General features: G+C 43.5%; 2 protein-coding genes across 7 annotated transcripts; one reads left to right on the forward strand and one right to left on the reverse strand.

Annotated features, from left to right (window-relative positions):
* Positions 1 to 1,028: 1,028 nt before the first annotated feature.
* On the reverse strand, positions 1,029 to 25,425 carry GFM1 (G elongation factor mitochondrial 1). 3 transcript variants are annotated; one of them, XM_087740334.1, is made up of 18 exons: positions 25,180 to 25,425; positions 24,502 to 24,654; positions 23,883 to 24,015; positions 23,456 to 23,660; positions 22,611 to 22,727; positions 21,874 to 22,024; positions 17,656 to 17,810; positions 16,586 to 16,670; positions 15,380 to 15,517; positions 14,581 to 14,682; positions 13,882 to 13,938; positions 13,348 to 13,485; positions 12,270 to 12,352; positions 5,121 to 5,283; positions 3,870 to 4,014; positions 3,225 to 3,385; positions 2,266 to 2,319; positions 1,029 to 1,465 (listed from the first exon to the last, which is right to left on the reverse strand). In XM_087740334.1, the coding sequence occupies exons 1-18, from the start codon at positions 25,288 to 25,290 to the stop codon at positions 1,334 to 1,336; spliced, it is 2,283 nt and encodes a 760-aa protein (XP_087596460.1). In that variant the 5' UTR covers positions 25,291 to 25,425; the 3' UTR covers positions 1,029 to 1,333. The 3 variants fall into 3 exon arrangements, with proteins under 3 accessions (XP_087596460.1, XP_087596462.1, XP_087596461.1); XM_087740336.1 differs by having other exon boundaries at positions 25,176 to 25,373; XM_087740335.1 differs by lacking the exon at positions 25,180 to 25,425 and adding an exon at positions 24,932 to 25,066.
* On the forward strand, positions 5,290 to 12,775 carry LXN (latexin). 4 transcript variants are annotated; one of them, XM_087740347.1, is made up of 7 exons: positions 5,290 to 5,575; positions 5,663 to 6,224; positions 7,262 to 7,324; positions 7,915 to 8,089; positions 8,711 to 8,847; positions 11,014 to 11,076; positions 11,912 to 12,775. In XM_087740347.1, exons 2-7 carry the CDS (start codon positions 6,096 to 6,098, stop codon positions 12,098 to 12,100), a joined length of 756 nt encoding a protein of 251 aa, XP_087596473.1. In that variant the 5' UTR covers positions 5,290 to 5,575; positions 5,663 to 6,095; the 3' UTR covers positions 12,101 to 12,775. The 4 variants fall into 4 exon arrangements, with proteins under 4 accessions (XP_087596473.1, XP_087596472.1, XP_087596474.1 ...); XM_087740346.1 differs by lacking the exon at positions 5,290 to 5,575 and having other exon boundaries at positions 5,608 to 6,224; XM_087740348.1 differs by lacking the exon at positions 5,290 to 5,575 and having other exon boundaries at positions 5,608 to 6,224; positions 11,931 to 12,775.
* Positions 25,426 to 26,104: the final 679 nt, after the last annotated feature.

Consider the following 26,104-nt stretch of genomic DNA (forward strand, 5'->3'; position numbering starts at 1 on the left):
TTTCTTGAAACGAGTTCCAGCCGAGTATTTTCGCAAAAATAAAGCTCTGAATGTAAGGGAATCGAGAGGGATTTGGCCCAAAGCAACATCATGCTCATATACAACGTTAAGCCTGTGTTTAGTTAGCATTTACATGCCCCTGACAAATCTCTGAGGCGGTACGTTTTTTAAGGTTAAAATAAGTAATTTTTGCTGTCTTTCTGTGAAGGCTGAGGAAAAAAGCCCAGCCATCACAGTTCTGTCTGCGTCTGGTAAACATCAACCGCAGTCCTGCGCCAGGAATGTAGCTGGTTTTGAACTGGAACCTCATTCTCTGTTTACTGGAAGTCTGCAAAAATGCTGTTAAGCTGAGTAGGTCAGGAAGAGAGAGCACGCAAAGAAAATTCAGCGTGGATCTTCTGGTAGTAATTAAAAAAAATATTGATGATAATATCTTCTTCTCTTTCTCACCGAACTACAACATCCTTGTTTTATCTCTTCTATGAGTGAGCAAGGTCTATTCACCTGATTCCCAAGTTGAGCACCATCAGCAACACGCCCTTTTGATTCTAAGATTCTGGGAAAAGGAATCTTTTGTTTGGTTTCCTAACAAAGAGCCAAGAAAGCAAGCCCATAAAATAAATCCGCGTTGTTCATAGTTTTGGAAAGAGTTAACTTCCACGTATATTATTATCAACTCTTTCCAAACGCCTCGTACCATCGGTGATAAGCAGATGTGGTGATAGGCAAGCTGCACTGACCGATGACTTTGCCCAGCTCCTCAGGCCTCCGGGGGCTCCCGGCGTTGCTTCTGAAGGATGAGGAGGGAAAGCTGACAGTCGCTCTCTGGACCGTATGCTGTCAGCGCAGGAGCTAAAGGAGCTGCGCTTGGGGCACGTATGTGAAAACTGCTCCGTACTGGATGACGATTCACCCTCGTGCCTGCCCAGCAGTTCGTATTTAAGTTTAGTCTCCTAAACTAAGATTTTTAAACTTTCAAAACCAAAGAAACAGTAACTAGCCTAATTACAAAATAATGATGTATCAAGTAAAAAGAAAAAAAAATTATTTTAAAACAAATGGATTACGACAAATTTCAAGACAAATTATTATCAGTGGCATAACATTTATATATTTTGTTGATGAGTAGCATTTACATGTGAACAATTCCGCTGTGATCTCCTGGCGGCTTCCGAGAATGCCACGAACGAAGGATATTATGACGAAATTACAATCCCAAGTCCCACTGCAGCCTGCGCTTATCCCGCCAGCCTTGATTGCTTCTATCGCTTGAGCAACTCAGTTCTTGGAGAAGACTGTGAAAAAACGTTCAATGTACTCAAGAGGAAAGAAGTCAGCTCTTGGCTTTGCCCTTTTTTGCAGGAAGTCGCCCTGTTGCTTCGAGGTATTTGTTAATTATTTCTTCTTGAGTGCTGGGCGAACATGGTTGATATTTACAGTACTCCATTGTGTATTCACCCTTTCCCTGTGGAGTTGGAAAAGAATAGTCAAGGTGAGGATGCTAAATGTGTCATTCTATTTAGTAGTAGGCCACACCCTAATCCGTGAAATAATTGTAAATGGTTATGGCACGTTAAGTACACCAACCCCGTGTACTGAGGCACGCAGATAGGAGATGCAAAGACATACAAACAGTCTCTGAACGTTGTCTCTTTGATACAAGATCGCCTGTGGTTCCCATCTCATCAGTCTGACATTCTGCTTAAAAACTGAAAACGATCGCAGCACTAATAACCACCCATCCCAGGGCTCACGGAATACCGGCGCTCGCCTGCCACGAGGCGTGGAACGGCAAGTTTTATGTAACACACAAACTCACCTGATTCAAACGCAGTCTATGAGCATAAAACCACAGGCATATGTATTATTGAAAAAGGACATCTTAATAACGTGAGCACTGCTGTCAAAAATCTCTTCTACTTGCAGGCATTTGTAACTGAAGGAGCATGCCTCAACTCTTCCAGCCTGTGAATGTAGTACCTGTACTGATACCTATCCTTTTGTATTACTTACGACTTTGAATCTCTTCCCTCCTCAAAGTATGAAAGAATCTTTTGGCCAGAAATGACACAGCTAATGATAGCTCTGTTAATTAAAAAGCAGTTAAAGCAACACTAAAAACTCTAAGGTTATTCTCCGGTTCTGCATTTGTTTTGATTTTCATTGCTTTTACTGCTACGTATGCTACGTATATGGTGATGCAAATGAGCACACTTGATTTACAGAAATAAACATGTTCTAGCAAAAAGGACCGAGAGTACCTACCTCTGTGCAAGACCTCAGCTCAGTGGCATATCCAAACATATCATTCAGTGGCACCTAAAATCCAAGCATACTATTCTTGTAAAAACAAGGTATTTTTCCATCAACTTTGGGTTATCATCCAATTAATCTCAATTACAATATAAAGAGTCAGTAAAATCTGGTGCTCCTTCTGAACAGTACTGATATAATTATCTACTTTTGTAAGGTGCCTCTTATTTCCACTCATTTATATTCACAATGTGTTTTCAGCAGGAAACCCCAAAAATCTCAGAGTTTGAATGCACCAGATACCGGAGTATCCCAAATTCAGCAATTGGTGTCCCCAGGCAAGAGACCCTAACGTCTGAAATTTCTCAAGACTGCAGCTCTAAACACAATTTACAAAGCAGAAGCGACACGGTGCGCGGTTTGTCATTAGCTCAGGCTTTGCTGAGCTGATTTACCCTACCACCACTGTTAGCTGCACACTTCTACACGACCTAACATGAGAACAAATACGGCTTTAGAAGGCACATAAAAGAAGGAACACTGAAGACAAGTCATTTGTGTTTATCTGCAGTTATTACAGTTAATGTAGGTGACAGCTGACAAAAAGATCTTCCCCCTGAATTCTATGCACCCGTATGGCTGCACAGGTGGGTTTCACGCTGAGGTAGCACAGCCAGCCCATCTCGAGAAACCCGAGGAGTTCTGTCCCTTTCTCTGCCACCCTGTGACTTTAGGTTCGTAAGGCGGCTTCTCTGGAGCAAGACAGATTTATAATAGCTTCACTAATACTGCACAATACACTGCCACGAGTTGAAAATTAATGTTATGCTTATCCACTGGAAAACTAACCTTATGTTTATCCACTGAAAAACCTGGCTCCAAGTTTACGCCTATTAGTCAATAAGTAAAACAGTAACGGAGTCGAAAGGCAAGGCAGGAAAAGAAAAGGTCAGGGACCAGTGAACACAAACCTCAGCATAGAGAGTAAAGTAACCCTCTGTGCCGTCCTGTCCTGTGATCACCCCGTGACGGCGATTAATGCCAGCTATCACCGCTCCTTGGAATTCAGTGGGTGCCATCACCTCCACCGCCATGATGGGTTCGAGTATACGCACGGCAGCGTTTTCCATAGCTGCAGAAAACAACTTCACTAAATAATCAAACATCAAAGAACAAGCCTGGTATAATTCAAGATACGCCTATGCATAGCAGAGAAGTGTTTTATGGTTAATGCTAAGTGTTTCTTACATCAGTGGGGGAAAACAATAATGTGGAATTCCAGCTCCCCTGCCTTTTATTCCAAGTCCGTAACGCTGGGAGGCACACAGTTTGATAGAGTGTTCTTTTCATACCTGTGTAAGGACGAAGCTGTTGGTGTTTCTTTACTCTATTCTAGGAAAACAGAATTTCCTTCATACAACTAAAGGAATTATTGTGCCTCCCTCAAAATTTCTATAAACTCTTGCATATATTCTGCTCTACACAACCGGCCAAACTCTGAATGTATGTATGGATACGCCAGGCAACAAACGAACCTATAGAAAGGAGGTAGTTAAATTTAGCTCCAACAATAAAGAAGCCAGCAGGACTATGCGTTCAAACGACTAGCTTTATACCTTGCTTCAGGGCTCCTTCTCCCGCTCTGATGAAAGAGATTTCATTGGAGTCCACCATGTGATGTGCACCATCTTCTAGGACGAAACGGACTCCAGATATCCTGTGCCCTGACACTAGACCTTTTTCACATGCTTCTCGGAACCCCTGTCAAATAACGTCTCAAAGTTAGCAGTCTGTAGACCAAAAGGAAGCTTAAAAAAAGACTAGCATTAACATCAGCCTATAAAAGACGTTAAACCAAAAAAACCAAAACAAAAATAACAAAAAACCCAAAACCTTTCACAATTTGTAACAGCAATCCCATATCTCCCCAAGGGACCTTCTTGCTTGGTAAGATAATGGAAGAAAATAACAGTGGGAAAAGCTTTTGATTCCCAAGCGTTTGAAAACTTTGTACTGTCATTCTTGGCACCTTGGTTTGATACTGGTATTTTTTAAGAAGAGAAATCATGTAACAAGCTAAGGACAAGAAACAAATGTATGCAGGATTTTGCTTTCTTAAGGGACTGTATGATCAAAAACTGAAAGAATGCTCTATGTGGAAAGAACTACTCTAACCACTTGCCTGAAGAACAAGATTCTTTTAAGACGGCGTGCTTTTTGCAGGATTTGGCAAAAATCTTTTAAGTGTTGCATCATGGAATAATGAAGGAATGATTGCAGGTTCATCCATTATTATAGGAATTCAAAGATCATGGTAGGTACTACTTAAAGCACGTGATAAATTATACAGTTACAGAGAGACAGACCCAGAGGAATCCCACAGAAGAGATTAAAAAGAAAGAATATTTGGTAATTCATGCAGGAAGCCCAGCTTAATTACAGTTTCCTACATAACTGGCCTCAAAGAAGTCACAAAAAGTATTACGTATTTTGGGGTTAGAGATGAGAATCGCGTGGCCACAATCAAAAGCAGAAGAGGGCCATTAAAAAGCAGACTCAATAGGAGGAGGCTTGTTTGACTGTAGGAAAGGAAAGCCTACCTTTTGCACCGCGGCACTGCTCTGGAAACAGAGCAAGCACACACTACCAAAGAAAACAAACAGCAGCTTCTAAATTAAGTGGAAAACCTAGGAATGTAAGATATTAAGCAAAGCCATGCAAATTTGATTCTGCTTTCACTGAAGTAATGGGAAAAGCCTCCTTGCCCGGGGCAAGACAGTCGCAGTGAATGCGGACAGCACAGCAGGAAAACAACAAGAATCAGTAGTTCTTGTATCATACACACACACACACAAAACGCTTTGTACCTTTTCAACAGCGGGCACGAATTGTTTTGGAATATTTGTGCCAACGGTTCTGTCGTCAAACTCTAATTTTGTGTAGTCCTCCGGATCCAGGGGCTCAAGAACGCCTATCACTTTGCCATACTGGCCTGCTCCGCCCGTCTGTTTCTTGTGTGTATATTCAAACCTAAGAACAAACAAATCCCCCCAGAATACCACGTTACTCATTACACAAACCATGCTCCAATCACAGTCTTCTAAGGAAAAAGTTCCCATTCTGCATTTTGCATTATTCCATTTGGTTACGTGTAACCAAAACAGCTAAATGGCATAACAGGGGCTGAAACAACCACTGAGGATATTTAATGCCCAAAGAGGGAGCACCGCGGTTCTTCATCTTGCAAGCAGGAAGCTGACAGGCTGTGAGGAGTTGTAACCTCTCAAAAAACAACTGCAAAACCAAGATTCTTCCGTGTGCGGTAAGCAACGCTAATAAAGCCTGCTTACCTTTAGGCTTGTGCTTTTTGTTGACTGAATAACCAGGTTTTTTTGTTGTTTCTGCACAGACCTACAGTTTCCACCCACAAAGTCCTCTGATGTTGAGTCCCCATCCCTGGAGGTATTTAAAAGACGGGTAGATGAGGTGCTCAGGGTCGCGGTTTAGCGGTGGCCTTGGCAGCGCGAGGTTAAGGGTTGGAGAGGATGACCTTAAAGGTCTTTTCCGACCCGAACTATGGTTCTGTTAAGCGCGGACACTGAACACGGGGATAATTAAGGGGAAAGCCTGTGAACGGGAACTGGCCGGGGCTCAGGCTGCGGGGTGGGACGGCCCCCGCCCGGCCCCGCGGCGCCCTCGGCCCGGCAGCTCCGGGCGCGGCGGGACGGGGCGGCCCCGGCCCCGGCCCCGCTCCTCCGGGCCGCCCCGCGGGGGCGGGAACCGGCGGGGCCGCCCCGCCCCGCCCCGCTCTCTGCGGGAGGAGGAAGCGGCTCCCCGCCGCCATGGAGCTGCCGCCGAGCCACCACCTCGCCGCCCGGGCGGCGGGCCTGGCCGCCGGCTACGCCTGCTACCGGCGGGGGAGCCCCGGGCGCGGCCTGGCGCTGCGGGCCGTCCGCCGCGCCGGCAGGCAGGTGAGGGCCGGCGGCGGGAGCGGGAACGGGGCCCGGTACCTGCTGCCGGAGCGCCGGCAGCCGCGCTTACCCCTCGGAGGGACGAACCGGCGGGCTGCGGGGAGGGCCGGGCCGCCGCAAACGGGCAGCGGCACGGCCTACAGAGAGGTCCGTTCCCGTTCAGAAAGGTCCTTGCTGTCGTGGTGCGCTTCTCACGGCCGGACAACCGGCTCCGCTCACCCGTCCGACGCCCGCCGCGCTGCTGCGGCCAGGTGTGACGGCAGCACCTGCCCGCGCAGGCGTCAGTCGTGCGAGGGAGGCAGGAAGGCGCCCCGTTTCTGACAGTCGCCCTTGGGTGGTTTGGGAACACCGCCGCCCGCGCTGCACCGCGGGAACGCTGCGTCTTCCTGCCCCGCTGGCCGCCGCCGCCGCGGGAACCGTGCCCTGTGCCGTGCCCTGCGCCGTGCCCGCAGTATTTAATCACGGCCTCGGTGCCTGCTGAGCCTCCCAAGCAAACGCCCCGAGGAGGAGGATGCTCTTCTCGTGACTACCAGGACGGACCTCACCACTGACTTGGACAGGACAGGACAGACCTCACCACTGACCTGTTCTGGACTTGCCGGTAAACCTGCTACAACAAAACCAACCTGCTTGCTTAAGTCGCTATTGTAGACATTCAAAAAATACATGACGTGATACAGTTCATACTGAAGTGCAAAACAGACTTAATATAAGGAACCCAATTAAGCCTCCTACCTCAGGATTTAACCAAGCAGCACATTATTAGACAGAATCGTACAGGGAGCCCAAATACGGCAATTAAGTAGTATACAAGACGAGGAATGGACAAGGAGGTACTAATCAGATGCTACACCAGGTGCAATATTAAATGAGCAATCTTAATACGGCAGGAAGAAATAAAAGAATATCCTAGCTCTGCATGGGCCCTGCAGAGAACGGCACTGCTGCAGCACTGCACAATAACGAGAATCTTTTCCACAATGCAAAGTAATTCAACATTTTACAAAATAAATGTTCTTAATGTTTTCCTTATTTAGGACATCGATGATGTTGGGCATAAGTACCATCTGGAATTGGTGTTAGAAGACATCCTTGACAAAGTGAGTTCAGATTTATTTAATTAATACGTTCTGTGGGCAGAAGTTGCCACTGCTGATGTGTAATAAAAAGCCAGCGGTTTAATGCTGCTGATCCTAGCTGAGGCCAGTGGACACACCACTTAATAACACTTGGGTATGGATTCAGATTTTTCTATACTGCAAATCGGGGCTGGGGAAGGCTTAACTTTACCAAAAGGGAACCCCCATTTTCTACACCATGAAAGCCCTGAATATCTGGTGCCTACCACTATGACACAAGAAAATGCTTGAGAGATGACTAGGACGTTTCAGTGTCATTCAAATTCAAATGGAAGTTATTTGAACCCGTTACTCCAGCTGAATAGCACAAGTAACGTTCTGCACCACAAACACTGCCCTTTCTATCACTGCAGAAAGAAAACTGCCCTTATAGTATAGTCACAGGTATACTATGAATTTAACCTTGTCTTAAATAATCACAAATCTCTATGGGCCAGACTCAGAGAAAACGGCAACTACATAAAGAAAAAAATACATTTTAGAAGTGCAAATTACCAATATTATCCTTGTGTTTAATCAAATATTAACACACCTAATTAACTCTGTAACAGGACAGTACTGTTAACTGCACTGCTGAGGTTCTTTATCATCTGCCCAACAAGAACCTTCCTCCAGATGTGCAATTCACAATTGAAGGAGAACTTAAGAACACAGATGAAGCAGATAGCATGTTCTACAATCGAATCAAGAGCCTGGAAAAAGAGCTTGTGGCAGAAGACATACCAGGTACAAAGAAGGGGTCTGGGCGAGAAGGAAGTTTTGAGCCAATGTCCTCCGTGGTCAGAAGCAAACCTGACCTCAACTGGTGGTGGTCCATGATCCGTATGGGAGCCCCTTCCAACCGAGCCAGGAAGGAGGGGATCAGGCCATTAGCCCTACTCTGAATACATGCTGCATGACTTTCTCTTATTCGGGGTGGTGTGTCAGTCACAACACTACTAAATTTATTCGTCGCTTCTGAAATCCAGAACCGATACGTGATTTGCATGTGATTTTCTTGAAAGCCACTTGCTATTGTTTCCTCTTCCTTTACCAGCGTCCTGCTGACTGTTTGTGGCTGTCCTTGGCACAGTACATCAGACACCCTGACTGTAGTACTAGGGTCTGCTCTTACTTTAGAGCAACCCCTGCCTTGAAGACCTTATAGAATATATATTAAGAGAAAGAAGTGGGAGGAAAACAGAGCGGTGATGCAGCTGCTATTCCAAGATTACATGGAAGGTCTCTGACACAGCAAGGAACGCGAGTGACTTTAGCACCAAACCCTACTACGAGGTGATAAGGTTCTGTTAATGGCTGCCACTCCATGAATCTTGCTTAACGTATATTATTCATTTTGCTTGCCAGACAGCCACGGCAACGTGGCCCCAGAAATGGAGCCCGTCCGCCTGCTAGCGTGGGTCGCCTCTGGCTATGTGATATGGCAGAACTCAACTGAAAACACCAAGTTCCAACTTGCCCAAATTAAACATGTGAAGCAAGTGGTAAGTTACAATCAATGCCCTGCAATAAAAAATAGTATTTAGGAGCTAAGCAGTTGTGCATGTACTGGACTACAGCTGAAGACAACTTCTTAAGCAAGAAACCTCAATTGTGTCTGAATTTCTTGGTCCGGTTTGTTTTCAAGCCAGTGTTTGCTTTTTTTTTTTCCCCACTTGCCCCTTTCCCCTAGCAAATCATGAAGGCTTTCACTGATGGCTTGAGTGTTTATTTTAGATCATTACTCCTCTTCATAAATTTTCCTTACAGAAACTGTGTATTCCTGGCAAGAGCAGCATTCTACACTTACTTAGTTACGACAATTGACTCTTTCACTTGGAGGTCATCACATTGATTACAGTTTTATATTACTTTCCTGCCTTTCATCTGTAGTGTAAGCCCAGCTGACAGTATTCTTGCATCTGCATAACACGCACTGGAATATTGTCCTTTATCTCTTGATCTACACCACGATCTAGCAATCAGTCACAGTAATACTGCTTGACATCTCTGCGATAGCCGTGTCTAGACAAATAGCAATGGACTGCACCTCAAATTCAATAAAACACAACCTACATTGCTTTTGTTTGCAGCACTGCAGTCTCTATCCATTTGCTAGTCTACCTCAAAATGCTAATCAAGAAAGAAAATGTTGATTTAATTCCACTCTCAATATTAGCTTTTTCACTTTGTTCTTCCCAAACTGACTTTTACTATTTTTCGGGGGGGGGGGGGGAGGGGAGAAAACATTAAAAATTAATTTTTAGTTGAGACATTCATATTGCAGAAGTGCTCTCTAAATTTTTTTTAAATGACCCAGTTAACAGTAACACTTACTTCAGGGATAGCTTTCTACCTGATCTGAAAAATTCCATCAGTTGGAGCCATGCTCTTAAACTTTTATTAGCGTGATGAGCATAAAGTTTATGATAAAAAAATTGAATTCAGGAAGATGTGTCACAAGGCGAAAAGGGAACAGAATACTTCAGGACAAAATATTTTCTATTTTCACTTATTTCTGAGCGGTTAAAAGTGTTGTGTTTATCTTCAGCAGATCTGTATCTTCCCTAAGCTAAGAAATAAATATGACTGGCAAATCTCACTATACCTATTCAATTAATTGAGTCATTAGCTGTCACTATCAACAGGCCTTGCAGACTTCTTACCTGGAACAGGCTTAACTGATAAAGCAACTTGCTTTCAGAAAATTTATTATCAAAGGTTTTGGTTTTGTTTTTAAATGAATAGAATTCTATAGATTCTCCCAGTTCTTTACTGTTCTATTTGGAGAAAATATACCGTGAGTTAAGAATAACTCCTAAAGGGATGGTCAACTCTAAATTCAAGGAAATTCAGTATGTAAGATAGAATAAAGCAGCAGGACTTCGTATTTAGAAAACCCAATGTATCACGAGTCTTCAGAACAGACTTTCAGAGCCCGAACGTTTGGCTGCTCAGAACAGCCAGGGAATTCCCGTGAAGTTCTGGGTATGAAGGAGAGGCAGAAACTCATTCTGGGAGCACAATTTTGTTAACATTTTGCTCCCTCTGATGGCTACCTGAAAGCAGTTCACAGATGGTGCAGGGATATGCACAAGCAAGATTTTAAAACCCTCTTTAACAAACAAGATGAATTTAAGGATAAGGCAGATAGAAGGCTATTAAACTAAACCAGCTCTCATCTCTCTCTAGTAATTTTGTTCCTTTTCCCTGAAGAACATGCTCTAAAGGCTAGCAGATATTCTGTCACTCACACAATCACTGATAGCTTGTTATCCACTATAAGGCCTCTGGAGCACATTCCAAGTCTTATCCTATTGACAATTTTATTTAGGATTATTTGGCTTAAATTGACACCTTGTAGAATCAGGCGTTCCCTTCCCAAACGAGTTTCTGAAATTGAGATATATCTAGCTTCTTTAAGGGAGGAATTAGCACGGGTTTAGGTTTCACATTCAGTCTCTCAAATGCAATTTTGGAGTTCATAGAAATACTAAACAGTATCATTTTGTTACAGTGACTAAGCTCCATCTGCTTTATTTGTTAATATGAGCTGCCAGTTTCATCTGAAACGTATCAGAGAATTTTTATGATAACCAAAGAGAACTGATTCACTGCTTTTAAGGTGGGGGGAAGCCCCAAATTCAGCCCTTTTCATCTTGTCTCTCCAGAAAAGAAGTGATGAATATCTTGAATTTGACTACAGGATTCTACTTCACGAAATGGTGTCCCAGGTAAAGTCTTATTTCAAAAAAGCCTTTTTTTAAGACTGCCAACTGCATAACCTCCAACTCAGACATGCAGATGGTAGGGCGTTCGCAGATCTGATGCCGGCAGGTCAGTTAACAAGTAAGGTGAGGTTAGGGCAACGCTCACTATCTGTTGCAGCGTTATGGGCTTCTGCCCCTATGCAGGCAGGACACAGCAGGTCTCCAATTTGTGTCAGCACACAGTGGTTTAGCACCGTGGTTTAGCTGTGTGGAATAGCACACAGCTATTTCTGGGCCCTTCTTGGGAATGGCAGAGGTTCAATATACTGGTCATTCACAGCTCTCTGCTCTTGGGAGATACTGTTGCCAAACTGGCCAGGGATAAAGGGAAGAAGCAGCTGCCAGCATCCTGGACTGCTTAACCGCATTCCAGCTGGAGCTGCAGAGTTCTTCTATGCTAGAGGACTAATTGCAGGACAAAGCATAGGTTAATGCTAACTAATTGCACGACAAAGCATAGGTTCTTCATTGTACTGTTTGGTGAAGGGCAGGTGTCACAAGATATCAATAACACTAACAGTAAGAGGGGTAATCCAACATAGGCATGCTTGAGCTGCAAAACTTGCCTAGATGAAAGAAAAATGTAGTTGCAGCAGCATGGAGCACAACACAGGCTGAAAAAAGCTTGCAGAACTTCAGATATTTGGATAGCTCAGCAGGACTGCATGTTCTCGTGCTTACCTTGCACTGTTACTGGTGCTTGATCAACCTACTTATAATCAGCCCGGGCATGGCTGTATTACAGCAGTCGATTCCTGTTCAGTATTGTTCAAAGAAAACACCTTCTCACTTTCTACAGTTTTATCTTCCACCCACAGGAGATCATTCCCTGGCAAATGACAGTTCTCTGGCACCCACACCATGGTGTTCAAGTAACACAGGACAGCCGTCAGCCAAAACATGCCTCGGAATAACGGACCACCTGACACCGCAATGGAAGAAGCTCAAATGCTACAATAAGCATTTGAAGGGAGGGCAGATAAGTTGATGAGGGTGGATACGCAATCAAGGTACGAAGAAAAAAGTCCTGCCTCAGTTAAACTTTTCCTGTACATTGTGCTTTGATCTGATAATCCAGAAGGCACTCTGTCTGCTACGTAATCAAATTCTGCATCAAAATAAATTTAAAAAACCACTGTTCCAGAATGAATACTTACGACACAGGCGCAGCTATGTTCTCCCTAAAGGCGACTTTCGGCTTTCCCATGGTGCAAGGGCAACTATATTCCCTTTCCATTCGCTGCAGAAAAAAAAACCCAGAATGAAATAAATAGAGCTGTTCCATTGGAACAATAGATTGGAAATTATTTTGTTTACAGATCTTTCTGAAATGAAAAACTTAATTAGGGTTAACCATTTTTTTGGTTTGGGGCTGGATTGATTTTTGGGGCCTTGGTGGGGTTTTTTGTTGGTTTGTTTTTGTGTTTTTTTTTTTTTAAATGTTACAAATTATTCACTGTCATTCTGCAGTCAACCTTGTTTAGGGCCTATAGCTTTAGATACAGGAAAAGGGAACAGCATTAATTATTTTACTCAACTAAGTTTTTCAAGACAAAAGCCATCTTTTCTTCATTCTGTCAACATTTCAGATACATCTACTGTGTTAGGCTAAAATATAGACATCAGCTTGAAAGAAACAAATAAATCACTGTAAGTAACTATTCCCTCCTGCCTGCGTCATCTCTTGTTATGGAATGATACATTTAAAAACACAGAAACAGAGTATTTCTCTCTCCTGTAGGAAATAGCTAATGGTAAAATTCATTATAAGCAAAGGCTGCTAAAGCAAAGCATAGTGCTTAATACAACATTTTTAATGGATTTGAACCAAAAAGTGAAAATATTCCAGGCAGAAGTTTCATTTAAATAGATTACAAACCTTCACAATAGAACCACTGGAGAGAAACAATCTTCAAAAGTTGACTAAGTCGCCAAGCTCTTCCCTAAGCAGCTAGCATTGTTCGCATTAACGCCATGGTGCCTTCTGCTAGGAAGATCTCAAAATAGTTGTCACACGATAACCCTGATTTACACTAAAGCAAGTGGAGTTGTACACCTCCAAACATCTTGTAAATTTGACGCGCACTTAGGCACCCAATTACAAAATCGGGCGTAAAGGCTGGCATCAGTTAGCCCGTCTGCAGGTACACTATGGTCTCAGCCAGAAAGGAAGGAGAATTCTTGGTTGGCAAAACAGTCGAAAGCAGAGTCCATGGTATCTGCTTTACAGATTACCTGGGCATAGATTTCCAAGTGCAGTTCCCCCATTCCAGAAACAATGGTCTCTTTGCTTTCATCGTCAAAATGGATTCTAAAAGTGGGATCTTCCCTTGTAAAGCGGTTCAGGCCTTTTGAAAATTTATCAAAGTCATTCTAAAAAACAATTACACACACAAGAAAACATTAACTCAACATCCAGAAGTCACACAACAAAAAGGCCTCAAATTTTTGTATCAACTGCTTAGCACTTCTTATTTTCTGAAACACAGCCATACATTTTTAACTGTATTTATCCCTCCAGTTAATTCAAGGCCACATTCACCCCAGTGAAAGACGTGCATCTTCTGTATGGCTAAGTGATGCCATCTAACACAGTCACATGCTGAGTTATCTGAATGGGATCTTCTCAAGTGCTTTGGATAGAACGTTTTAAAACACTGCTCGTTTTAGTCTGTGGTTCCATATTTAACTGCTAACCTACCTAAAATTATAGAAGCAGCAGGGGAAAGGTAACTCAGTCAGAAAAAGGTTGATTCAAAGGGCTCCTACCTTGTTGGAAGGCTTCATAGCTACGGAAATGACAGGATCAGGGATGTGAATTGATTCCTGCAATGGCCATAAAGGAAGAGATCATACAAAAGAGTTCCACTACACCTGGGGATGTTATTTCTCCAGAAAAGTTTGGTCACAAGAACTCTGGGTTACAAACAGGGATGACTGTTTTAGTTATCTAGCTTGTATCTAATACCATAGCGTAACAAAATCACGTAACTCTCCCGAGGATTACTACAAGGCTATAACGTAACGCATGCCGTACCACCAACCACATTATTTCCAACATAGTTTCCCAGATGCAAGTTGATCTCTGGATTTCATACGAGTTAGAAGACTCTGCTTCCTATCAGATTTTGTAAATGTATATATAAATAAAACAGATGTATTTCAATACAAATACATCACTTTATATTTTGGGATAACAGCATCCACTTCTAACAGCTCAGAACAGTTTGCTAACACTGAAGTAATATATTTGATGTCAAGCGTGGTAAACAGGTGTGTCTGTCTGTTGCACATACCATACTTCTATATATTCAGGCTCCCTGAGGTATAACAAATAATCACAAAAAAATATTTACAGTTGCATATACATCAAAAAATATTTAAACTGAATAAATGATTACAAACTTTTACAACAAAATCCTGGTAAATTCCAACGCACGAAGCATACAGATGCAAAGGTGTACTCACCATGGAAATGTCAGTACTGGTTTTATCAGTGAATGTATCCCCACTAGCACAATCAATTCCAAACAATGCACATATGTCTCCTGCATAAACTTCATTTACATCCTTAAGAAAGAAAAGTTTACTATTTAGATAACACTGAAAGACATGTTACAAACTACACCTGGCTTTAAGAAGATATACAAATACTGTGTTTAAAAGCTTGAAGTTAAGCTCCTTTGAAAATTCCAGCTCTGATAAAATGCTCTGCAAATCATCTCTCTCTTTACTCAAAGCATGAAAAAGGAGACCTCAGCTTGGATGCTAACTTACTCTAGTTTAAGGATGTGCAGCAAGCAATGTACTATGTTTCAGGCAGTCCTGACCCTGCTATGGAGTTCAGGAATCTTAAACAGGAAAGGGTAGTATTTGCAGCAGTTTGAGAATCAATTTTTAGTTTAAGAATTGTATTCAATTATCACATGGAAGAAAACTTCTTTGTATATTTTGCCAATCTTACTTCCCCTCTCCCAGAAGAATGGAATATGGGAATAATACCACAGCGGGCTTTCTTTAGCTCTCACCTCAAAGCCATTTTATAATGCTTCCTGGGCAAAGATTCTTCCACTTCAGTGGAAATAATACACTAGAAATCATTCCAGTTTCTTGTAGAGCTCTGTTAGGTGCTACAGGCAAGTACGATTAACAACAAAAGCAGAAATTTGACATACCACATCATTCAGAGATAGCTGAAAAGCAAGAAGCTTGTTTGGTACGAGTGGTTCAAAAGGCAATCCGTGTGGATTGTACCTCTCACACTCACCTCCATGTTGTCTGAATGCATACGGGCAAGTCTTTGCACACGCACTCTCTTCCCAGTCCTGGTGTTATAGATATAATCAGATTTCTTCAGCATCCCCTGATACACTCGAATATAGGTTAATTGCCCAAACCGGCCAGCCTGGAATCAAAATTCATTAAAAATCAAAATTAACCTTCTGGGAGTTAAGACCACTACTACTCAAAGCATGATCTGCACTGACTGGCTAGATATTTCTGTTTTGAATTTAAACACTAGACATGTAAATGAAACTTTTTTTAACGTAGTCTCAGCTTTCACTTGGCTCTGGAATGGAACTTGGCATCTTCTGGCAATTTTCTTTACTTCTCCAATTTTACCAGTCCTAAACCTTCCCAACAGGGACATATGTTAACTAGCAATTTGGCCATCCAATTTCCATATGAAAATCTGAACTGCTACTCTCTAAGTAGCAAACAACTTGTTTGGTTAAAACAGTGTACTTTTTCCTCTCCAACTCTCTCATGTTCCATTATTTTCAACTTCAAACAAAGCCAGGATTTTTCTCGGAAAGTATTTGATATAAGCAAATAAACTCCCCAGGTTTTAACTAAGAAAATCATGAAGAATTTGAGGCACATAGCCCATTTTAAAACTTCCAAATTTGGCAATGTTTGATACATTTGTAGATTTTATGGTTGCAACTAGTTTTTTTGAAAGACGTTAAATTTAAATTGAATTTAAACAAACTGATTTTAAAATTTGTTCCACATAAGTTTTGGTAGTACTATCTGTTTAGACTCGCTGTGTTTTCTACTCAAATCACAACTAATGAACCTGGATACCTTCTTTCCCCCTTCAGGGTTAACACAATGTGAGTACAATTTTTGAAGTCCCTCTGCAGAGGTCCAATACTGGGAAACTTGCAAGCAATTGAATAAAGTCAGCTAGCTAATGTTCTGGGCATCCATTCTCTAGAAACTTTCAGTTTAGCTTTACCATATACACAGCAAGTAAAAAAGCCATCGCATGCACAAATAAATACACTGAAAACGCAAAGCTTTAAATGTGTGCTTTTCCCAAAAAATGAAAGGCATTTCCCAGGTATCAACCACAAGCCACCCATAGCTCAGTGCAAGCAGGACTTGCATACACCGACAACTCTTGCAGGAAATGCCCTGCTTCTCTGCTGGTTTTGCTGCATTGGAAAAGAAAACATTAACAGCTTACCTCCAATTTAAAAGCAAGGCCTATAAAAGGCTGGGAATCGTCTCGAGCAGAGTTCAATAGGAACTTGCTTTTGTCCTCAGAATCCCTTAAAAATAGGGATGGAGAAGGAGTTTATGTTATGAAGCAAACATGGCAGCCTCCTCTAAACATGAGCTCAACCTTAGAAAGTAAGTCAGAAAGGGCCTTCAGTTTCACAGGTTTATAATAGAGACTTAAAGATGCTCACATACGTAGCTCCCATATGCTGAGGAAGTATCTCAGAGAAAACTGCCGCAGATCCCAAAAAGGAGGTCGAAACTATGACCAATATCACTAGTCCTTCCTATCATCCAACTATTTTGCCATGAAAGCAATTAATCATACACGCAGAGACAACTCATGAGCAAGAACAGTTCTAGAGTGAAGAGACATTGCAGCAACTCTTCTGACAATGCTCATGAGCCACATGAGAAGTTTTAGTCTATGCTAGTAGGCAGATCTTAGAGGCAGCGAGAGGCACAGCAGCAGCGAGGACTCGAAGAGTCAGGTAACTGCTGGGAGAAAAAGTCATAAACTATATTTATTAGCAAAATTTCTATTTAGCTATCATTATATTGTCTGAACAACTCAAACACGTTAAGAGCTCATGGCCACTCCTAAGCCATGACTGGAATGTTAAGGGCTATTTACTGGCTCTAATGTAGGTTTTCATGCTTCTTAATTGTTGAGGCACATCTACTTCAACAAACACGCCCAAAGAATAAAACATTGTTCACACATTTCAGATGTGCTCTCTCCTCTACTGTAGGCATGGCTTTAAGGGTTGCCATTAATTGCGAAAGAACTATCTCACCAGATAATAGTTTTTGAAATTTAGCATTTAATGTGTGTTAGAAATACCAGTATAAACAGTAACCCTCAAATGAGAGATAAGCTTTCTTCGTTTTGGAAGTTGGTGCGAAATCATGATGGCATTATTTCATACGAATGCTAAATGATTGTGCATTTTGTTAGTAATGTTTCCTGCTACATATTACACTGCTTTGAACCCTGATTCCAAGACCATTTCATATGCTCATGAATATACTTACCCCTGATTAAGAATAGCATAGTTCTCAACCTCTGAAGGATTGGGGAGGTATTCCAGGACGGCATCCAGCAACGGCTGTACTCCTTTGTTCTTTAAAGCACTTCCCAGAAGTACTGGGGTAAAGGACTTCTTCAGTGTTGCTCTTCTGATTGCAAGCTGAAAAAATGTAAGTGCGTTACTCTCCTCCTGCAACAACTTCAGGAGACTGACGCAGTACCAACCAAGCAGCGGTCGAGATTCTCTCTCTCTTTGCTGGTCACCTCTGCTCCTGGAGTAAAGCAGCCGCTCCCACACAGTCTCCTGTACAATCCCCTACACAAGGGTTTCCCGTAAAACTTGCTCGCTGGAATTCTACAGAAGTGTGAGATATTTTTCCCCCCTCATCTTAAGTTCAACTTAAAAATGAAAATGCCTAAGATAAATATAATGATAACCCCAAAATACTCAGAAAAATTTTCTTGATTCTCTGCTGCTAAAGCCTGGATTCTTCATTTCTGCTTCAGATGTCTCATTCCCTCTATTCAGTTATGTTGGGAAAAAATACATATTTAAATTGGTGAAAGTAAGATGAGACGCTTCAATATCTTTAAACTATAGGAAACTCTTCTGAAAGAAGTTAGGGAAGGGATATTTGGGTAAGTGCCATGCTCAGTGAATCATCATTTTTGGATGAATAAAGTTCTAAAGGCACAACAGAAGAACCTGTTCACATTCATGTACAGACCTGCTGAAGTTGCACCAACTGTCTTGGGAATCTTTCCAGGACGTCCTAGCAAACTGAGCAAGATAAACTAACTGCATGGTAATCTCATGCTTCTTCAGTGCCTTTCACCCAAGCATCACACGATGTTGCAAAGCATAACTGAGCACCAACAGCTTCCATAGCCGTCTTTCATAAAGGTGGACAGAAGCTATTTGCCCCCCTCCCGATCTTCCAATTAATTACTGAAGCCAAGATTGCCACCTCGGTCTCACCTCTCCCTGCCACTAGAGGATGCCATCTCTCTACACTTACTGAGGCCCTCGCTCCAACCGAGAGCTGCTCTGGTCTTTGGTAAGCTAGAAGAAATGAATTCTCCTTGATAGCCAAGATAGTTAACCACAGATAGTTAATTTGGGAGTTTGGAGCACAGACAGTTAAACTATCTTCATGATTAACAGACAGAACAGCAGGTCCTTAAATTTGTTATTGTAATGACTTCACAAAAATAATACAAGGAAAAAAATCCTATATCAGCAATACTGCTCATCTACCCCATGTCTGTTCTTATATACAAGGGCGCTGGAAATATGGCTGTGCTGATGCCCGGTGTTTTTATTTGGTCACATGTTTTCAAATGAAGCAACGTGACTGCAATTTATCCTCATTAACAATTATCTTGGGGAAAAAAATAATTTTATTTTCACGTAAAGATTATTGTCACTGAGTGCCCCACTGAGTATCTGGTGCACATGGGTTCCTAGAGTATAGCATTAGGGATAGCAGTAAATTAGGTGATGTTTAAGCAGCTGATCTTCAGCAAACATCATATGCTACAACTGTGGCATCCAGGAGCGATACGATCATTCCCACAAAAAGATATTTTCAGTGGAAACTTGGCTGCTGGCCACTGAAAGAAAATCCATCTTCAGGGACATATTAGTACAAATTAACCTGCATCTGCAATACTATAGCCATTAGAGCTGTAATTAATTGGCTTTCAGAAGTGGGAAGCAGAGGCATGCTGAATAGACAAATTTATCTTGGTAACAGATTTCCCTCCCAGCAGGAGCTATCAAAAATAGCTTCCTGCTAAAAGTCTCTCACCTCTTACAGCAATAGTGTATTCACATCGGTATCATTCCCTCTGCCAGGTGAAGGACAGATCCTTATAGGTCTCTAAAATTGCTGTTCCATTTCTGTGTATCAAAGCGAGGAGGGCTGCTTTGTAATGGGAACAGCTCAGGCTTCATAAAATAATATTATAATTACTGGAATAACTAAATGCCTAGTTATCAATAAGAGATACATTTGCTTGGTACTTTCAAAAAAACCCTTGTGCTTTTGTCTCAAGCCAAGTTGGGATATACAGATTCCTGCATACTCTTCCTAGAGATATTAATCACCAGTAAATCACCCATACAGCCAAAACAATTTAAAAAAAAAAAAAAAACACCTCCAAACCCAAGGTCTGTAGCAAAGTTAAAAGCAATCAGAATTTAGGGCTCAGGAAGATTCAAATAAATAAACCTTAAGAAGACTTGCAACATGCATCAGCTTTGAGGGACTGCCAGTCTTCTATATCCCAACAGGTAAAGTGGGCAACTTCCAGGAGAGCCAGCAGTGCAGGCGCTAACAGGGGAAGGACTACTGCGCAGAGGCAACCAGGCACTGCTACCGGGCCAAATACGTAGAAAAGGACTTAAATATCAAAGCTATGTTTAAAGTAGCAACCTCAGTGATCACGTCCGACTCAAAATCAGGTGGCCTAGCGGGCTCCACTCAGAGAAACAGCTCCTGCTTATAACATTTACGTCTCAATTTGGCTTGTCTTCAGCTACCAACTGAAGCACTCAGCTGCAGGCAAAGAAAAGCAAAAGGAGGTAGCAAGTGCCACATCAGGCAGGCTCCAATCCCAGGGAGGCTCTGTGCAACACCACTGCTCAAAGACAAGCTGTTCTAGCTCCAACAGCAGCTCCCTTCGAAAAAGCAGTCTGCCTGCAAGGCTTCTCCCACTGCAACGGGCTTTTCAGACCTCACTTTTTTATTTAAACACATTAAGCAACTGGTTTCCTGTAGCAGTTTCAATGTTTGACTAATTAATAGCTATTAACAGCAGGTACTAGAAGATTACTGCTCAAGTTAACTTCCAACACTGGCAAGAGGTGGTGGCAAACAAGATGCATAGCACAAATCCTTGCACCGAGAGTGCATTAAGGGCAAAACCCAACCATGCTGAGATGAGGCCTGCAAACCATACAGCCCTCAGCGTGGTTCCCTTACACTACCGTCTGCCAAGACACAAAGCCCAGCAGACTGCTGTGCGTTGACAGCTACACGTCGTTGTCTTGAGTTACACGCCTACCCCATGGGGCTGTGCGGTAAGCGCAAACCAGCTTAGCGCTTCTTCTCTAAGGGCAAGCGTCCTCAGATGACCCTTACGCTCACGGCACAGCAGAAGCAGGTCCACGTGCGGCACAGGCTCTCTCATGCTCACGCCAGGGTAGCCAAGCTTTTGCACCTGTCCTGACTAATGCTAACACCATGGTAACTCAAGAGGCATCATTAGGCAACTACAAACCTTAAAGAAGGGACTGACAGCCCACGTAACAACCTGCTATGGCACACGCAGATTGCCAAGTCTGACATAAAACAGTCTCAAAGAAGGAATACACATCAGGCTGCCTCCCCGGAACCGCACAAGTGGATCTCATCCCAGAGTGAACAGCGGCAGGACTTGCATAACGACCGCACAACTGCAGCTGGTCTTCCCACGCCTCCCTACCACCTTTTCTTATGTGGACATGAGCTTGAAGAAACAGTGATACCAAACTGTGACGAGAACAAATAATTTTCAGTCTACAGCCACCTGATTACTTCTGTGAGCATCCTTTTATGTTGGCATGTTTGCCCTTTGATATCTGAAGTATTTCATAAAATAAATCATGTATCAATTTTTTCCCCTCTTTCAGGAAATGCAATTCTCTTCTTTTTTTTTGAAACTGTATTTTGACCTGGATTCTCTTCCTCTGGAGTCTCCAAGTAAAGTCATTCCAGCTCCTTTCTAGTGTACTGCTCTTTTCACTTCAGATGTAGTCAGTGCAAATGCAAAACAAGGCAGGACTTCCTAGACACAGACAACGTACAGCATCTCAACAACTGACTTGCTGTGAGACATGAAGCAAGTCATAGCCATCAAGCTGTAACACGGCAAGGCAACAGAATGACAAAAATGACTAGATGTACCTTTGAGCCATTTGCTGGTCCCTAAAGGGCACACGCAAGCTCACGCTTTCCAATGCAAATCAAAAAAAACCAAATCTGGAACAGGCCCTCAACAGGGAGAGAAGTGGAAGTCTACCTGTAGGAGGTGACACTCACACCAGAGAACTCAGGCAAACAGAATTTCTTCCAGACTTCAAGAAACTTTTATTGGGGGGTGAGGGGAAGGAGGGGGGAATAGGGACACAAAAGAGAGAGATAACAGCGCTACAGGAAGAAGAACCACAATAAAGTTACCTTTAACTCAGCAGCTGTAGGAATCTTTTCTTCCAAAAACAGCTCCCCAAGTTGATCATCCAAGTTAGCAACACATTCGATCAATTCCCGACGTCTCTCTGCAGCCTCAGCTCTAAACTCAGCTGGAATTTCATCATACCGAAGAGTCTGGCTACGCACACATAAATAACATAACCACTCTAAAGGAATACCGCATGAATCAACCTTTCAATCACTAATCACTGTGAGGACCAGCCTGACCGAGAAAAATTCACTGTTGACATGGATATTGAAAAAAAAAAAAAAATCACATAAGAATATCAACGTGTTATCTTTGATGCTTTAGCAGGAGAGTGTTTCTTCCCACTGTGGCAGGAGTTTGCAAGGATGCAGGATAAGCTGTTCAACAACCTCACCCACATCTTATCTTCATCCCAGCAGCTTGCGCCAAACGTACACTATCAGTTTCCGTTATGAAGCAAGTCTCCTTTTTCTCAGGGTGGCAATTGTGGCTACCATCCCTTCACACTAGTGCAGTTAGCAAACAATTCATGCTGCAGCTACCTATCTCTAAACCCGACCCTGCAGAATCACTCTGCTGTAACTTGGAGAGCTGAAGGGAGATACCTCAGCCCTAGCGCAAGCCACATCCCTAACTTCCCAAAGAGCAGGCGGCTTCATCTCTGAAGAGAAATTATAGGTAGCTCCTCATACAAAGACTAGCTCCGGCTAAGAAACATGCAAGTTTCAAAACTTACCCAAGCGCACCATCAAAATATATAGCTTTTTCTTCAATAAGATCTATAACTCCTTTAAAGTTTCCCTCCAGCCCAATTGGAATCTGAACAAAAGCTGCGTTGTGTTTTAACTTGGATCTGAAAAAGTGAGCAAATATAAATTAGTTCAAGAAAAAAGTCGTTTCTATATATGTGCTCCAGACAGCATTTGAACAACATCCCACTCCTACAAAATCACTATCTTTTGTTCTTTGGACAGTGCCAAAAATTCTACCAATACTGATGCAAAATGCCTAGTTGCATTTTAACGTGAGTGACTGCCAGCCCTCTGTATCCCAACAGATACAGTGAGCAACTATCATGGGAAAGAAGGCAGTGCAAACTGGTTTCAGACCAATTACTTGATTATGGGAGTTGCTTCTCCCTTAATGCATAGTAATGCACGTATCTCACAGATCAAATTAGGCACAGAAACACAGCAGGTAAGGAGCAAGGACTTCTGGTATCCAAACTAGAAACTGTCCAGCCCTGTGCCATCTCCCTGCTGTAAGCTACAGCATGTTTGTTATCAGGATCTAGGAAAAAGTAAAAGGTTGTTTTCAAAGAGGTTCCAGATATAGTTCCATCAACAAAATAAGTATCAAAACCCCAACTCTCGGTCACTGCAAGCCTGGGCTGACATGAACATTTGTTTTTCTTGAGAAAATGGAGACTTGTTATAGGCCTGATTAAGATTGAACTTCAAGTCATATTCTCCAAACTGCAACTACAGAGCCCACAAGAGAACCCTTTTCAATATCCTTAGTATTAACCTGCTACGTGAACAGTTCAGAATTATTTCACAAATAATTTTAAATGCTAAATACCTCAATTGTTGTACTGCTCTGGTTGGACTCGAGCCCAGTCTGTCCAGTTTATTGATGAATGTTAAAAATGGCACACTGTAACGTTTCATTTGCCTGTTCACAGTTATTGTCTGGCACTGAACTCCTCCAACAGCACAGAGAACCAGAATAGCTCCATCGAGAACTCTCAAAGATCTCTCCACTTCAATTGTGAAGTCCACATGTCCTGAATAACAAAAACGCCCCGTTATTCACAGATGATAAAAGGTCACGAGAAATTGTTTTCTCATACATGCAGAAAAGAACAACAGCGAACAGAATCGGTCTCCAGCTATACAAAAAAAGTTACATTAGCTCAACTTGAGTGACTAATGAACACAAAGATGGCGCCGTGCTCTTCATATACACAAAGGAACAGCAATCTTAACGCGTTCAGAACTGTCGTTACCTGGTGTGTCTATGATGTTGATGTTGGTGTCTTTCCACATGGTGTATGTTGCTGCAGACTGAATTGTGATTCCACGTTGTCGCTCTAGCTCCATTGAATCCATGACAGCTCCAACTCCATCCTTACCTCTCACCTTAGAAAAAAAAAAAAAGAAATTAAAAGAAAAAATTTAGGCCAAGGGAGTTTACTAAGAATTTTGCATGTGCAGGAGTGACGCTTCATATACTGAGCATCATCTTTCACGCAGTGAAGAAAAGCAGACGTGGCAGAATCGCTTATAATTCTTGAACTACAAACAAGTTTGATTTTTTTTGCAGCTTCATCTGCAACTTCAATGTATTTTGCTCTCTTGAGGATCATTCCTGAAAAAAGTTATCAGGAATCTGCAGGAAGCTATGCTTCACTGTGAATTTAACAAGATAACATACCTGAAGCTAGAAATTACATCCCTAATGTTCTCTGTTTCTCCCAGTCACCTTTGACTACATCAGAAGAAACATTTATCTTCCATTGTATATTTACCACAGAGATGGTAAGGGAGAAGTAAGTCTTGAAATAAGATTTGATGTGTTCTGAAAGAGGGAGAGCGGCTCTGCTCTGGAGTCCTCTGAAAACTGACCTCGTGCATTTGCGCTATCCTGCCCGTATAGAAGAGGATTCGCTCCGTTAACGTCGTCTTCCCTGAGTCGATGTGGGCCGAGATCCCGATGTTGCGGATCCTCTCATTGGGAAGGACTCCTGAAGAGCAGCGCCTGCAGGAGCTCAGGAGAAACTGAAAGGCAAGAGAAGAGCGCCGTTTTAGTTAGGAGCAGGTCAAACGCCGCTCCCTGTGCCAACAAATAAACTTCCAGCCAAACTGCTTTCCCACGGCAAACGGGTCGTTTAAAGCGAAACGCCCTCTCCCAGCACCCACAGGGTCACCTCACAGCTCTGCGCCGTCACTCGGAGAAACCCGGCGACCCCTCCACGCTAAGCCCGGCCTTGCCAGTCCCGCCTTTCCGAAGCCGGCCGTTACTTCCCCCGTCTGCCCCGCTTTGCCTCCCGCTCACCTGACCGAGCCGCTGCACCCTTTCCTGCAGCTGACGCGGTGCTTTCCGACGGGTCCGTCCCCTCCCCGCCACCATCCCCTTCTCCCCGGCTCCCCCGCCGCCGCCTCGGTAACGGGGGAGGCCGACAGGGCCCCGGGGCGGGCCCGGGCACCCTGCGGGAAACCGACATCTTGCGTCCGGCCTCCCCGCCGTCAGCCCGCCCCGCGGGAGCCGCCGCCCCCCGCGAAATGGCGGCGGCCGGTACCTGCCGGTGGTGCAGGCGCCTGGGCGCCAGGCCGGCGCGCAGCAGCCGCAGCATGGCTCCTCCGGGCCTCCCGCCGCCGAAGCCAGCCCGCCGCCGCTTCCGGGGCGCCGCGCATGCGGAGCGGGGCCCGCGCCGCCCTCCCCGGGGTCAGCCCGTCCCCCGGCCCGGGGACCCCCGCCGGCTCCCGGGGGGCTTCCACAGCCGGAGGCGAGGCCCGCACAGAAATACCCGATGCTGGGTCACGGGGTGAGGAGGACGGCGCCTGCCGGGCTGGTCTCGAGGGATGCGTTGGGACTGATCCCACCTAGCATTTTAATTAGTGACCTTGACAGCAATTAGGAGTTATGCTGCTGAAGCTCACTGATGACAACGCTTGAAGACGTTGAATCATGAGAGCAATACTATCATTGCAGAGTAAGATCAGCTGATGTTACAGGAAAAGCGACTGGGATGAAGCCTGGTATCGAGCGGAGGGGTGCCGTCCACAGGCGCGTCCAGCTGAAGTTTACTGATTAGAAACAACTAAAGAGCTGGGCTCCTTGGCGAAGCAAAAACTGGGTGGCAGCACTGCGTGAAAAGGGAAAACACAGTCTCATGATGCGTAGCAGGATGCTGTGTGGAGCACAGGTACCAATCTATAACGTTGTATTATAATAGCAAGAAAGTTTCAGTGAAGTCAGCACTGCAGACACACCAACAGAACATCCCCGGCTGCGCCAGGTGACTTCGACGCGGTCACGGCGGTGACTCCCCGCTAAACATCACAGTGAAAGAAACTCTCACAGTTGGTGTTAAGAGCTTGCGTGATAGCTGTTAGAACAAATGCCAGAGTAAGGTTCAGGTCACAGCTCAAGGAAGCTACAGTGTGTACCTCTATTCTCACATATAAAAAAAAATAATAATCCCCCACTATTAGCATTACACCAGGA

This window comes from Nipponia nippon, unplaced genomic scaffold, assembly GCF_047370975.1.
Source record: "Nipponia nippon isolate SJK-2023a ecotype South Korea unplaced genomic scaffold, ASM4737097v1 scaffold_7, whole genome shotgun sequence".
Lineage (NCBI taxonomy): Eukaryota > Metazoa > Chordata > Aves > Pelecaniformes > Threskiornithidae > Nipponia > Nipponia nippon.